Source organism: Physella acuta, unplaced genomic scaffold (genome assembly GCF_028476545.2).
Source record: "Physella acuta isolate Inbredline_101_S28 unplaced genomic scaffold, ASM2847654v3 ptg000346l, whole genome shotgun sequence".
Lineage (NCBI taxonomy): Eukaryota > Metazoa > Mollusca > Gastropoda > Physidae > Physella > Physella acuta.
In genome coordinates, this window is record NW_026731865.1 from 6340 (window position 1) to 22423 (window position 16084).

Here is a 16084-nt window from a genome sequence, read left to right on the forward strand (position 1 = left end):
GATAGATAGATAGATAGATAGATAGATAGATAGATAGATAGATAGATAGATAGATAGATAGATAGATAGATAGATAGATAGATAGATAGATAGATAGATAGATAGATAGATAGATAGATAGATAGATAGATAGATAGATAGATAGATAGATAGATAGATAGATAGATAGATAGATAGATAGATAGATAGATAGATAGATAGATAGATAGATAGATAGATAGATAGATAGATAGATAGATAGATAGATAGATAGATAGATAGATAGATAGATAGATAGATAGATAGATAGATAGATAGATAGATAGATAGATAGATAGATAGATAGATAGATAGATAGATAGATAGATAGATAGATAGATAGATAGATAGATAGATAGATAGATAGATAGATAGATAGATAGATAGATAGATAGATAGATAGATAGATAGATAGATAGATAGATAGATAGATAGATAGATAGATAGATAGATAGATAGATAGATAGATAGATAGATAGATAGATAGATAGATAGATAGATAGATAGATAGATAGATAGATAGATAGATAGATAGATAGATAGATAGATAGATAGATAGATAGATAGATAGATAGATAGATAGATAGATAGATAGATAGATAGATAGATAGATAGATAGATAGATAGATAGATAGATAGATAGATAGATAGATAGATAGATAGATAGATAGATAGATAGATAGATAGATAGATAGATAGATAGATAGATAGATAGATAGATAGATAGATAGATAGATAGATAGATAGATAGATAGATAGATAGATAGATAGATAGATAGATAGATAGATAGATAGATAGATAGATAGATAGATAGATAGATAGATAGATAGATAGATAGATAGATAGATAGATAGATAGATAGATAGATAGATAGATAGATAGATAGATAGATAGATAGATAGATAGATAGATAGATAGATAGATAGATAGATAGATAGATAGATAGATAGATAGATAGATAGATAGATAGATAGATAGATAGATAGATAGATAGATAGATAGATAGATAGATAGATAGATAGATAGATAGATAGATAGATAGATAGATAGATAGATAGATAGATAGATAGATAGATAGATAGATAGATAGATAGATAGATAGATAGATAGATAGATAGATAGATAGATAGATAGATAGATAGATAGATAGATAGATAGATAGATAGATAGATAGATAGATAGATAGATAGATAGATAGATAGATAGATAGATAGATAGATAGATAGATAGATAGATAGATAGATAGATAGATAGATAGATAGATAGATAGATAGATAGATAGATAGATAGATAGATAGATAGATAGATAGATAGATAGATAGATAGATAGATAGATAGATAGATAGATAGATAGATAGATAGATAGATAGATAGATAGATAGATAGATAGATAGATAGATAGATAGATAGATAGATAGATAGATAGATAGATAGATAGATAGATAGATAGATAGATAGATAGATAGATAGATAGATAGATAGATAGATAGATAGATAGATAGATAGATAGATAGATAGATAGATAGATAGATAGATAGATAGATAGATAGATAGATAGATAGATAGATAGATAGATAGATAGATAGATAGATAGATAGATAGATAGATAGATAGATAGATAGATAGATAGATAGATAGATAGATAGATAGATAGATAGATAGATAGATAGATAGATAGATAGATAGATAGATAGATAGATAGATAGATAGATAGATAGATAGATAGATAGATAGATAGATAGATAGATAGATAGATAGATAGATAGATAGATAGATAGATAGATAGATAGATAGATAGATAGATAGATAGATAGATAGATAGATAGATAGATAGATAGATCGATCGATCGATCGATCGATCGATCGATCGATCGATCGATCGATCGATAGATAGATAGATAGATAGATAGATAGATAGATAGATAGATAGATAGATAGATAGATAGATAGATAGATAGATAGATAGATAGATAGATAGATAGATAGATAGATAGATAGATAGATAGATAGATAGATAGATAGATAGATAGATAGATAGATAGATAGATAGATAGATAGATAGATAGATAGATAGATAGATAGATAGATAGATAGATAGATAGATAGATAGATAGATAGATAGATAGATAGATAGATAGATAGATAGATAGATAGATAGATAGATAGATAGATAGATAGATAGATAGATAGATAGATAGATAGATAGATAGATAGATAGATAGATAGATAGATAGATAGATAGATAGATAGATAGATAGATAGATAGATAGATAGATAGATAGATAGATAGATAGATAGATAGATAGATAGATAGATAGATAGATAGATAGATAGACAGACAGCGAAACTATTAGTATTAATGTTATTGCACAATAAGTGAACTAAGAGATCAAAACACAAGTAGTATATGACTATTTAATTTACATTTACTTTATTTAGTTTTATATAAAAGAAATATAAAATAAGGTTAAAACTATTCAACCGCTAAAAACTTATTCTTACTACTTAATTTTAGAGTAAATGTTACGAAAATGTATAATAAGATAATTCCATAATGGTTTAAAAGATGTGGTGTTAAAAAAAAAATATAAGAATTCGGGTTTTTTTAAACGTCCAACCTTAACATAACTAATAATTTAAAAGAAACAAATCAACTTTACTGGTATTTTATATATACTCTTAAATTATTATAGAATTCCTAGTGCTGATCAAACTTTTATATAAATAGTATAAAGATAAATCACAACATTTTGAGTTTAAAAACATTTTTTTTATGTTGTTAGACTGCTTATCATTACAAGAACTGATTTTAGTTTGTATATAATTCCCCACAATCCATTGATTCGGCAATGACGCATTTACCTCCCTTGGCCTAATTCACTATTGTTCTCTGTGTTGACTGACAACATTCACATCATCTACATGCATTTGGTTGATGTCAGAAGAGGTCAAGGCCGTAGGTGATTTACATTATGGACTTCTTGCCCTTGGCCATTTTGAGAGTTGCTCAGCTTTCTTTCTTTAAATTAGCCATGAGCTGATTATCAGAATCGAGTTACCTTTGTTGTTTCCTAGCTTTGAAGAACTCGAAAATATAAGCCTTTGTATTTAAAATCTAAAAAAAGAAATATCTAAATTCAATATCTAAATTCAAATTTTAAAAAATAATTATGTCTTACAACAGAATAAGAGCGCTCGAATATCAAGTGAATCTTTACAGTTGCTGTCTATTAATTAAACGTGGGGTGAGGTGGGCATGATTTGATATGTAGGCCTCAGTGGCGTAGCCAAGATCGTCTCAAGGAGGGGGTTCCAATTTTTACCCGGGGACAAACTTTTGAATTGCACCCCCCTCAAACTTTCGATTTGCACCCCTCCTCATACTTTATATGTATACCTAGGGGTCTATGGGGGGGGGGTTATAACCCCCCTAACCCCCCTGCCTACGCCACTGGTAGGCCTATTTAGCTCAACGGGAATGGTAGGAAAAAGAAACAGCACACAAATGAGAAAACATTTATGTGGGGCAGTGTAGGTACAAGGATTAAATTCTGGTAGTTTTGATATGAGATTTTTATTCTGGTAGTTTTGATGAGATTTTTATTCTGGTAGTTTAGATATGGGATTTTTTTATTCTGGTAGTTTTGATATGGGATTTTTTTATTCTGGTAGTTTTGATATGGGATTTTTATTCTGGTAGTTTTGATATGGGATTTTTATCCTGGTAGTTTTAATATGGGATTTTTATTCTGGTAGTTTTGATATGGGATATTTATTCTGGTAGTTTTGATATGGGATTTTTATTCTGGTAGTTTTGATATGGGATTTTTATCCTGGTAGTTTTAATATGGGATTTTTTAATTCTGGTAGTTTTAATATGGGATTTTTATTCTGGTAGTTTTGATATGGGATTTTGTTTTTGCACCAGACGCCAAGGAGCAGTAGCAGCCGACAGGGACGTCACGAGCGTCTGGTGCATGATGGGATAGCTGCTTCACACTGCCATGTTGGTGACGGATATCAACACCTGGGCTTGCTGAAGCTGGACCCTTCCAGGCAAGTTGTTCCAACTTTAGCAGCATGTTGAGCGCAGTTTGCATAGTCTCCAGAGTTTCTTCCAGGCATCTCTTCGCACCCCCCCCCCTCCCCGAACGAAAAGAAACTCATATAGAAAATATATACTTTAAACAGAGCCCACACCCCCCTCGGAAAAAAATTTAGTCCGCCCCACCGAAAATTTCAAGTGCCCCCTCCCCCCCCCCTCTTTCCCGGAGAAAGGAGAAATAAGGATGGAGGAAACAATGATAGTCTCTTCAGGCAAATGTATTGTAGTTCTCTGTACATTACAAAACGAAATAATAATTTAGAAACAAGCACCATAAATTGCCATTTTTTTTTTACTTTATTGAAAGTACATAATATTTTGATAGAAGAAAGAAATTTTAAATATTTAAGCCTTTATGTAGGTTTATGTAATGTACAGGCGTAGTAGGTAGAGCGCTCCACTGCTAACCCAACAGTCTCGAGTTCGTTTCTGAAGAACGCCTGACTCACGTCTAGGAAACTAAATACGGATGGGCACAATTTTCTCCACTCTATCCCAGTATCCCTACATATGTTTTTGGGCACAATGCTCGCCACACTATCCCAATATCCCTACATATGTTTTTGGGCACAATTTTCTCTACACTATCCCAATATCCCTACATATGTTTTTGGGCACAATGCTCACCACACTATCCCAATATCCCTACATATGGTTTGAACTCTTGCCGTTAAGTCAGAAAGAAAAACTTTAATCTATGGCTTATTTATCAATGGGATTTGGATCTAGTTACATTTTGAATAATTTTTTAAAAGTGTTATTAAAAACGTATTGCTGTTATTTAAGATCGCAGTTTTTCTACTGCTTTGCTTGGCAGAATCAAATTTGAGAAGAAAATAACATGTGACCTGTACATTTTCTTTTGGTGTAGTTTGTGTCATGTGACTTGTACATTTTGTTTTGATGTAGATTGTGTCATATGACCTGTATATTTTGTTTTGGTGTAGTTTGTGTCATGTGACCTGTATATTTTGTTTTTGTGTAGTTTGTGTCATGTGTACATTTTGTTTTGGTGTAGTTTGTGTCATGTGACCTGTATATTTTGTTTTGGTGTAGTTTGTGTCATGTGACCTGTATATTTTGTTTTGGTGTAGTTTGTGTCATGTGACCTGTATATTTTGTTGTAATTTGTGTCATGTGACCTGTATATTTTGTTTTTGTGTAGTTTGTGTCATGTGTACATTTTGTTTTGGTGTAGTTTGTGTCATGTGACCTGTATATTTTGTTTTGGTGTAGTTTGTGTCATGTGACCTGTACATTTTGTTTTGGTGTAGTTTGTGTCATGTGACCTGTATATTTTGTTTTGTTGTAGTTTGTGTCATGTGACCTGTATATTTTGTTTGTGTGTAGTTTGTGTCATGTGACCTGTACATGTGACCTGTACATGTGACCTGTATATTTTGTTTTTGTGTAGTTTGTGTCATGTGTACGTTTTGTTTTGGTGTAGTTTGTGTCATGTGACCTGTATATTTTGTTTTGGTGTAGTTTGCGTCATGTGACCTGTATATTTTGTTTTGGTGTAGTTTGTGTCATGTGACCTGTACATTTTGTTTTGGTGTAGTTTGCGTCATGGACGGCTAGGCGGAAGTTGGAAGCACGTGAAGGAGGTCATGCAGCCTGGAGGGAAAAGACTTGTCTTCGTTGATGGTGAGTGGTTGTGTGTGGTGCCATTTATTTTAGCGAGGGACGAGATGGAAAGAAGTGTTAAGAATTATTGTGAAAATAAGGAAGCGGACAAGCCACACTAAGACTGACGTTGATGCCCACGTTCGTATCAGAGTATATTTCCGACATCTCTCGGAGTGGGGGAAGGGGAATCATATCCTCTCTCCTCTCACATCCGGGTGAAAGAGGAAAAAATTACTTTAACCAGTGTCCAGACGCCCCCCCCCCCCACTCCTCCTAACCACCCCCAACCCCATCTCGGAAATTTTAAGTGAGAACTCTCGGAGGTTTAAAATACCCCCACCCCCTTCCAGTTGGACGGAATGGTCTAGTGGTAGAGAGCTGGACTGCTAACCCGTAAGTCTCGAATTCGAATCCGGGTTCAAGTCAGTATACCGTCCCTGAGTCCACTCAACTCTGATGGGTACCTAACTGACGTTAGGGAAAGGAAAGGCGGCTGGGCATAGTGCTGACCACACTATCTCTTCATATGCCTAGGTCACAGAAACAAGTGAACTCTACTTCACTTGCCCCATATACCGTCAGGTTTGAAAGGGAAACTTTTTTTTACTTTACCCCCTTCCCAAACAACCATCATGAGAAAAACGCCTGAAAGAAACCTGTTCGTCCTTCAGGTCAGATAGCAGCCGATGAGCACATCAAGTCAAACATGGCGGCTGCTGATGTCACCAGGTCAGCTTCTGACTTGAACCGTGTCAACATGGTCAACCACGCCCACACTGGCAGACACAGAACCAGTCTGCTGGAACAAATTCCAGGTACACCGGAAGTCGCTTTACATGTTTCCTTCAGCTTTTTGTCTCGAGTAGCTGTATGTGTGTGTTAGCATGAGAGAGAGAGAGAGAGAGAGAGAGAGAGAGAGAGAGATCGCGTTGGCGTGTATCTGTCTTTCTGAATGTGTGGGAGAGTGAGTGTGTGAGAGAGAGAGAGAGAGAGAGAGAGAAGTAATCTAGATACGACCCCTGTTGACCAACTGACCAACACAACAAATGTCCCTTTGACCATCGCAACAAATGTCCCTTTTGACCAACTGACCATCACAACAAATGTCCTTGTTGACCAACTGACCATCACAACAAATGTCCTTGTTGATTAACTGATCATCACAACAAATGTCCTTGTTGATTAACTGACCATCATAACAAATGTCACCGTTGACCATTCCAACAAATGTCCCTGTTGACCAACTGACCATCACAACAAATGTCCTTGTTGATTAACTGACCATCACAACAAATGTCCCTGTTGACCAACTGACCATCACAACAAATGTCCTTGTTGATTAACTGACCATCACAACAAATGTCCTTGTTGATTAACTGACCATCACAACACATGTCCCTTTTGACAAGTTGACCATTCCAACAAATGTCCTTGTTAATCACCTGACCATCACAACAACACAACAAATGTCCTTGTTGACCAACTGACCATCACAACAAATGTCCTTGTTGATTAACTGATCATCACAACAAATGTCACCGTTGACCATTCCAACAAATGTCCCTGTTGACCAACTGACCATCACAACAAATGTCCTTGTTGATTAACTGACAACACAACAAATGTCCTTGTTAATTAACTGACCATCACAACAAATGTCCTTGTTGATTAACTGACCATCACAACAAATGTCCCTTTTGACAAGTTGACCATTCCAACAAATGTCCTTGTTAATCACCTGACCATCACAACAACACAACAAATGTCCTTGTTAATTAACTGACCATCACAACAAATGTCCCAGTTGACCATTCCAACAAATGTTTCTGTTTACAGTGGCGCGGTACGATATGCTTGATATCAGACGTGGCTTGGAAAGGGAAAACTGGAACATTGTTCGTTAGCCCATTTGATGGAAAACTGGAACATTGTTCGTTAGCCCATTTGATGGAAAACTGGAACATTGTTCGTTAGCCCATTTGATGGAAAACTGGAACATTGTTCGTTAGCCCATTTGATGGAAAACTGGAACATTGTTCGTTAGCCCATTTGATCCTGAGCCATCTCGACTGGTTATTTGCAAGCCCATTTATGCTTAGATCTACTTGTCTATTCGTTTTATCCCATTGATACTTTTTCGTCTGTTCGTCATTAGCCCATTTTATGTTGGCTCCATTAAAAAAAACACCTAAAACCTGAGATATTGAGACAATTTTTGTGGTATCAGTTGAGCCACACATTTCATACGTTCTAAATTTACCACCCAGCTAAAGCCGCTTTGACCTAACTATCCCCTAGGGCTTGTGACATTTACTTCGGACTTTATATCTGGCTCAAAATAATTTATTTATAGCCAGTGATCCGATGGTGTCGTGTATCTTTCATCACGTCCAACATCATGTTTTCAATGGTTGTAATACAACAGCGGCCATCTATAAATAACGTCGCCCTTTTTTTGTCAGTGTTTACCCGCCTCCTCCTCCCATCCCCCACCCCCGAGCCTGGGGCACAAGAGTGTTACGTCATTAATTAAAGACCCATCTCCAAAGTGTAACATATTATTCTGTTGTTATAGTGCAAAATGCCATGTTATTTTTTTTTAAATAATTATTATTTAAAACTTCATTAATTTTTTTTATGCGCTCACTGTAAAGCTTTATGTGTTTGTTGGTTTCAATTGAGATACACTTTCATGAGATACGCTTTTATGAGAGCCTATAATGCCCAGTATTATGACTTGCTCAGATTTTTACTGACAGTATTACATGTTTAATTATATAATTTTTTGCTTAATTACACGCTTACCAGTTGGTTTTTTTTTTACTTTTTAAAATAATATTTTTGTGCCTTCTACCCATTTTAAAATAAACATCCTTGAAATTTTATTTTTATGATTCAATAAATAGAAGAATATCTTGTTGAGAGGCAACTATTTTTAAAGTGTAGTAGAATTAGTAAAATATTTGATTGAGGTCTAGATCTGTATAGTTTTATAAAAGTAGTGTTTCATTCTGTTGAAAATGTTTAGAAAGTAGTTAATTAAACTAATCTGCTGAAAACGTTTGGAAACTAGTTAATTAAACTAACAAATTATTATTTTAAACTTAAACTTGATTTTTCGATTGATAAATCATGAGTACAATAAACGATGATTGATTAATTTGGCTAAGTCTTTATTTGATTTGATTGTAAATGAAGAAGCCAAATATTTTGACACATTCAACCCTCACCCTAACGTGTATATCTCGTGTTCTGAGTACCAGATACAATAAGAAAAATACTTTTAAAAAAAACTTTTAAAAAAACCACGTTTTTCTTGTGGACTAAAAAGCAGAAAATAAATTTTTCTTCCGACCCTAGGGGATCTACCAATGACTGCTCGTAGATTTTGTGCTTCCTCGAGCTGTGCAGGTTCTTGTTCGCTCACCTCGATTGGGGTTGTTTATAGCTGCTTTTACCATCTGTTATACAAGGTAACAGATTTACTCGATGTTCAGAGACATTTTTTTTAGATGCTTTCACTTTCCATTGAATTTTTTAAAGAATGTTTTTATAAAAGGGGGAATAATTAAGCAGTTGGACTAGTCCTCTTCGTGTCTGTAGATGCTTCGTTGTTTGAGTCTTATCAACAGTAAACTTGGCTGTGTGATGGATCGTTGTCTGTGTGTCAGCATTGAATGTGTATTTTTTCTGTTCCTTTGACGTAAAGACAGACTCTATATTATAGATCTATCCCTAGCTGTAATCCATTTTTTTTAGTTTCCTTAGAAAAGAATCTTTATTCTTAATTTTTGTCGCTAATAATCAAACAGAACAAAAAAAAAAACTAGATAAATAAAATCACTACACTTTTGTTAAGAATCAGCTGTCAGCTGTTATCAATATCATCTACACATCGAATAATCCATTCCAGTTTTAAAATAGCTAATTGTCTATTACCCAAATGTTACACGTAATTACTTTTGCTTTATTATTTAGAATAATTTGCAAAACTTGAGCAAACATCACAATGAAGTCAGTAATGTATACTGGCAATAAAAATGAAAACTTATATCATTGGGAAAAAAACTAACATTTACTTTCATTTTAAGAAATATTTAAAAAACAAAAACCTTTAGACAATTATGTATGTGGTACTGTATATATAATTTAGATAAATGCGTAACAAAAAAAAATCAAACACACATACACCAGTAACATACAGACCTTATCATCTATAGCTTGAAATTCATGCAATACATTAATTTATTAAACTACATTTCATATATGTAATCCCTTTGCCCTCACATTAACTAATAATTCAATTTTACTTTACCATGAGTCCAAAAACTAATTTCAAATACAAATTATATAAATGGTAAATTAACAATACTGTTTTTTTTAACTTTTGTCCTGTTTAATCCACTTTAAGGATACTACTTACAAGAGCAAATGTATGAATTAAAAGTGAAAAAGGGGTACAAGGTGCAGTGGCGTAGCGAGGTCGGGTGTCACCCGGTGCGGCACTTAATGGTGTCACCCCCCCCCCCCAGAGGCGTAGCGACCCTTCCCGGGGACAAACTTTCAAATTTTCGATTTGCACCCCCCCTCAAGTTTTCGATTTGCACCCCCCCCCCCCCGAACTTTCGATTTGCACCCCCCCTCAAGTTTTTCTCTATATATTTTCCTATTTTTTACCTTGGTGTCACCCCCCTAAATGGTGTCACCCGGTGCGGTCCGCACCCCCCGCCCCTCGCTACGCCCCTGACAAGGTGTATACAAATACCCGTTAATCCAAATATTTCAGTTACTTAGGATAGACTTCTTTGGGAGAATAAAATATTGATACTCTGGGCATCATTGACTAAGACAAGATATACAGGACAGTTTACAAGTGTCAAAAAGGCATTCTAAATTATCACAAAACTACACCTAGACTACTTCAATGCAAGAATTTTTTCTTTAATCTTTTCATGGTTGGCACCTACTATTTCATCAACCTTTCTGCCATTTTTATAAAAGTGAAGGGTAGGCATTGCTGAGATTCCACAAGCTTCTGCTGTATCCTCATTCTCATCTAGATCTACATCAATTTTGATAAAAGTAACATCATCATACTCTTCCACCGCAATTGCTGACAGTGTTTCTTCCAGACTTTTTTCTCCGGGGGGGCACTTGAAATCTTCGGGGGGGCGGTAAACTTTCTTCGGGGGGCGGACACTGTTAAAAGTATATATTTTCTATATAAATTATATAAATTTCATTTCGTTCGGGGGGGCGGTAAAGGATTTTCGGGGGGGGGGGGGGGGGGGGGCTTCGCCCCCCCGAAGAGATGCCTGGAAGAAACTCTGATTGCAGAGTACAATAAAGGTTTAAAGTTTTAGTATTGTACCATTACCATGTTAATTCGACTTTTGGTTTTCTGTTATAACTAGTGTCAAATAATAATGTCAACAAATATGAACTACAAACAGTTCTAAAATATTAGCAGTAATCGTATTTATTAATCAAATAAATTATGGTCCTTATTTTAAATCTTAGAAATCCCGAATTTCTGGGTAGTTTAAATGAATTTCGGCAACATAATTAGAAACAGTTTCCCTTATTACTTTTAATTTAATAATGGGAAGTAACTACCGCAAAATATTTTTTAATTGAATCATTCTATTTTTAACATTGCAATATGTCAACTTTTGTGGACGCGTGAAGACTGGGGGTGGGTCAATGTGGACGTACACGTTGAGTTATACATCAAAATACTTATACAATTTTTAAAATAAATTTTAAAAACTATATAAAATGCGGTAAATAAATCGGATGTTCTCGTGTAAAAGAAACAACCACCAGCTCAATGGGCTAATACCTGTATCAGAGATGTAACTGTATTCTGCCCCACTAAAAAATAAGCGGCAAATGTTTACAAGCGCGAGGGTGGGGGTGGGGGGCGTTAACCGCGGCCATTTTATAAAAATAATTCAAGGGAGTTGAGGTTAATCTTTATAAATTTCCAAAAATTGAAACATAAGTTTAAACAATGAGATCGTGCAACCAAATCACAGTAGGCCTTCATCATTATTCTGTGTCAATGCCAGAGTTTCTTCCAGGCATCTATATAAATTCTATAAATTTTTATATAAATGAAATTTATATAGAAAATATATACTTTAAAAAGCGTCCGCCACCCCCCACCCCGGAAAAAAGTCTGGAAGAAACACTGATGTAGACTTGTAGATCTAGCTTTTTTTTCAAAAAATAAACTCAAAATAACCACTCTTAAAACAGGAGTTTAAATAACGGCGCATCTAGAATGATCGCGTGGTCAGTTGTGTAGGGCTGACGAAAAGAGATGAGAGGTGGTTTATGTAAACAAGTGTAGCGAGAAGTGTCCGTAAGGTTCGGTAAAAGTAATAAGACGTCACGTTGATTAGACTAATTTTACCCCAACCCATATAGTCATTAATATATGGATAGCCACAAATGGCATCAAATAGTTGGGTCTACAGCCCCACTAACCCACCCTCTTTAATAAAGAAATATTTTATGACTGCCTGCCAGTGGCGGAACTAGAAAAAAAGGGCCACCCCGCAAAAAAAATTTTTTAGGCCCCCCATATATATATATATATATATATATATATATATATATATATATATATATATATATATGCAATCACATAATACAAACATAGGATACTCATTGCTGTCCTGTTCGGGATTTGAAAGACATTAATAAAAAAAAATTTCAACATCATGTCATGTGTGTAAGTGCATTAGCGTGTTTTGTGAAAAATCAGTTTTAATTAATTTTTGATAGAAGCCCTCTTATCATCCTGTCGGTCAAAATAATATAAAATATGAAAGCTTTGTATAAGTAATGGTGTCTCGTGTTATGTTTATTTTTTTTCTTGTAGTTATTATATTAATGTTTAAAATATTATTGATTTAATACATTTCAATACATTTCCCTTTTATACAATATTATTCTTTAGTAGTTACTTATAAAAAATAATAATTAAGAGAAGTAATTGCTTTTTAATTTGTTTAGTACAAATCTATTAAAAGGAGCTTATGATCACCCCTATTTGACTATTTAAAAAAAAAGGGAAATAAGTCATGGAAGTGGTTTGAACATTTGCTTATCTTTGATAAGTTTAATTGTAGGAGAAAGACTCGGCTTTCAAAGTTGTTTAAAAACAAAGGGAATAAAATACTTAAAAAAAATTTTAAAAAAAACCACGTTTTTCTTGTGGACTAAAAAGTAGAAAATAACTATTTACATACATTTGATGACAAAAAAACGTGGGTACGTTCACCATCAAATTTCCCGACCCATCTGCCCGACCCACGTTTTTTGTCATTAAATGTATGTAAATAGTTATTTTCTACTTTTTAGTCCACAAGAAAAACGTGGTTTTTTAAAAAGTTTTTTTTAAGTATTTTATTTTCTCCTTTTTAGTCCGTTGCTACACATGAAAAACGTGGTTTTTAAAAAAAGTTTTTTATATAGTTTATTTTCTACTTTATCCAATGACTTGATTAAGTATGACTTGACTAAGTGTTTATAAATACACGGACTAAAAATCTTGAGCGACCAGGATTCGAACCTGGGTTGTCGCGTCCACAACGCGAAGTACTAACCACTATACGATCACGGCCAGCGCGCTCACATCGATTGGGGCCGAAGTAACTGTGTCAATAGGCCTTCAATCTTGTCGGTATCTTTAGAAATCATGTCCTCAATTTTATGGTCCTTAGGGCGTAATTAAATTAAGCTAATTACGGTCTCTAATTGCTAGTTTTTATGATTGCATCTGAAATTGTTAGGCGAAAGTAGCCTGCATGCCAAATTTCAGATCTATAGAGCAATCAGAAGTGGGCTAATTTTCGATGTCAATTTTAACAACAAACACATCCACAAACGCGAAGCTGAGTTAATAAAAAAACGTGTTAATAAAAAGAAGAAACAAGAGCGTGGGGTGGTGTCTATAGAATAAAGATAATCCAACCGCAGCTACGGTAATTTTTTACAAAACAACCATCAAGTCAAAAATGAAAGAAAATTTACTTTTTTTTAACTATAAAATTTTTTATTATGGTCGGCTCTGGGCCCCTAAATGGCGTGCCCCCCCCCCCCCCCCCCGCATTGCGGGGTCTGGCGGCACTGTAGTTCCGCCCCTGCTGCCTGCAACTTCTGACTACCTTTAGGAAAAACGAGCCGACCCGCGGCGTATCATAAGCCGCTATTTAGTTGTTTTATTTTCTACTTTTCAGTAATTCAAAATTTGTGAATTCGACCGTACCAATGCTGCCACTGAAAATATTTGCTTTAAAACACTAACCCCGACCCTACCCCCCCCCCCCCCCCCCCGTGAAAGCAGCCTCCTCTTAGTTACCTCCTGTAAGTTTAAAATCGCTTCAAACTAAATTATCGGCCCCTAATAGCCGTCACTAAACCCGGCTCTATGATTTGTAAACATTTAGCGTGACCACAGCTCACCAGAGCATGTGGGGGTGGTAGTGATGCCTGGAAGAAACTCTGCTGACCACCACCAGAACACCTGACCAACATCAGACCACCACCAGCTTACCTGACCAACAGACCACCTGACCCCCTAAATACTTAACAACCAATTTTACGTGACAGGTCGGACCAATCAGCGTGGCTTTCGACGCTAGTTCGGAAAGCTTCAACAGTTACGGCGGTGGGGTGTATGATAGTGTGTAAAATCGATAGGTACACAGCGTCAGAGTTTCTTACAGGCATCTCTTCGGGTGGGGGGGGCGGGCAGAGCCCCCCTTAAAAAAGCCTACCGCCCCCCCCCCCCGAACGAAATTTAATAGAGAAAATATATACTTTTAACAGCGCCCCCCCCCCCCCCCCCTCGGAGAAAAGTCTGGAAGAAGCACTGCACATCGTCCACTGTTTCGGGACATTTGTGTGGGTAACTGCATACATCACTATAGGACTTTTGAGACAATGTGTAGTGAGGAGGAGGGTGTTAGAAGTGTACCACAGTATTTATTGTGTTTCTTTAATAAAAAAAAAAAACCCAATCAGTGAACACATTTTTTAAAAAGAATTAATCTAAATATCAAGTGGGGGAGGGGAGATAAAGTGAGTACTTTTGTGATATTTCCTAATGGTTGTCTGGCCTACGACCAGGTGATGAAATTCAGGTGGGGAGGAGGGAGTTGAGGGAACAAGTTGCAAAAAATAATAGTAATTTACGATGACACTCCTCTATACTGATCATATGGTTTAATAGGTTTTTATAGCCGAGGGTGTCAGTGAGGATAAGCCCCCACTGTGTTATAAAAGATCTGCAGCTCAAAGTCCCTGACAACCAACTCCAACATGAACAGGGCATTACCCCCCCCCCCCCCCAGATCATAGCCTAAGGTACAGTTTGGGATAGCACTAGGGTTAGGCTTAAATCAATGTCTAGGGTTGGGGTGAGTTTTAGACTGAGGTGAATGTTAGGTTTAGGCTTTTTCTTATGATTAGGATTAAGATAATATATAGGTATAGAGTTAGTCAGGATTCTTGAACTTGGGAGGGGGGGGGGGGATGGGAGAAAAATGTCCAGGGCCTTAAAGTCCTAGACTCAAGTCCAACACCTGTCCTGCTCGTACCTGCTTAGAGCCAGGGAAAAAAATGCTTTTTCTGACAGGGTGACAGCATGGACGGCAGATACCCGGCACCAAAAAGCCATTTTTTTTTTTGCAGCTTGGGCTCATTAGCCTAGTATGGCGATTCATCTAGTAGAGGGTCACTCTGGTTTTCAACCCTTGCTGCCTTGCGGTAACATGGCTTTTTAAAGTTAAAACGAGGAGAAAAATGGAGTGGAGCCTTGTAGGCGATAGAAATACCAGCATCTGGTTTCCTTTCAGCAGCTTCTGCCACCCAATTGATAGCAAATGTTATGCTTGCAATCCTTAGACCACACACTGGCAAGGTCGAGAGGGATCATGACAAGTGGGTAACACACAATCTCTTCATGTACATGCACAGTAGAGGAAACTGGTGTGCTGCTTCAAACAGCACAGGAGGCAACAGTAACAGGGGATCAGTCAATTCAACCAATCACAACAGTCAGTTCAAACAAAAAAAAAATTACAAAATTTTACTTCTCAGGGCGCTAGCATCTTTTGTCTTTTGAGACAAAAGAAGCAATACACACATAGACAATTTTTAACAAGCCCTTTAATCACTAATAAAGTAAAAAAAAAAACAACTATAAAAGAAATGTACTTCCATCAGTCTAGTTGGTTAATAGAGTAGAGTTCCCCCCTTTTTATGGTCCCACAGTTATGAAAGAGACACCAAGTCCAATCACCTCCCACTCTATTTTC

At 35.8% G+C, this 16084-nt stretch overlaps 1 protein-coding gene across 1 annotated transcript; it reads left to right on the forward strand.

Moving 5' to 3' along the window:
• Nucleotides 1-3947: 3947 nt before the first annotated feature.
• Nucleotides 3948-8917, forward strand: LOC131941117 (uncharacterized; the record flags this gene model as incomplete). Its single annotated transcript, XM_059300126.1, has 4 exons — nucleotides 3948-4075; nucleotides 5686-5771; nucleotides 6425-6568; nucleotides 7590-8917. Coding segments are annotated over 4 exons (426 nt in total), but the record flags the coding sequence as incomplete, so codon positions are not given.
• Between the last annotated feature and the right edge of the window lie 7167 nt (nucleotides 8918-16084).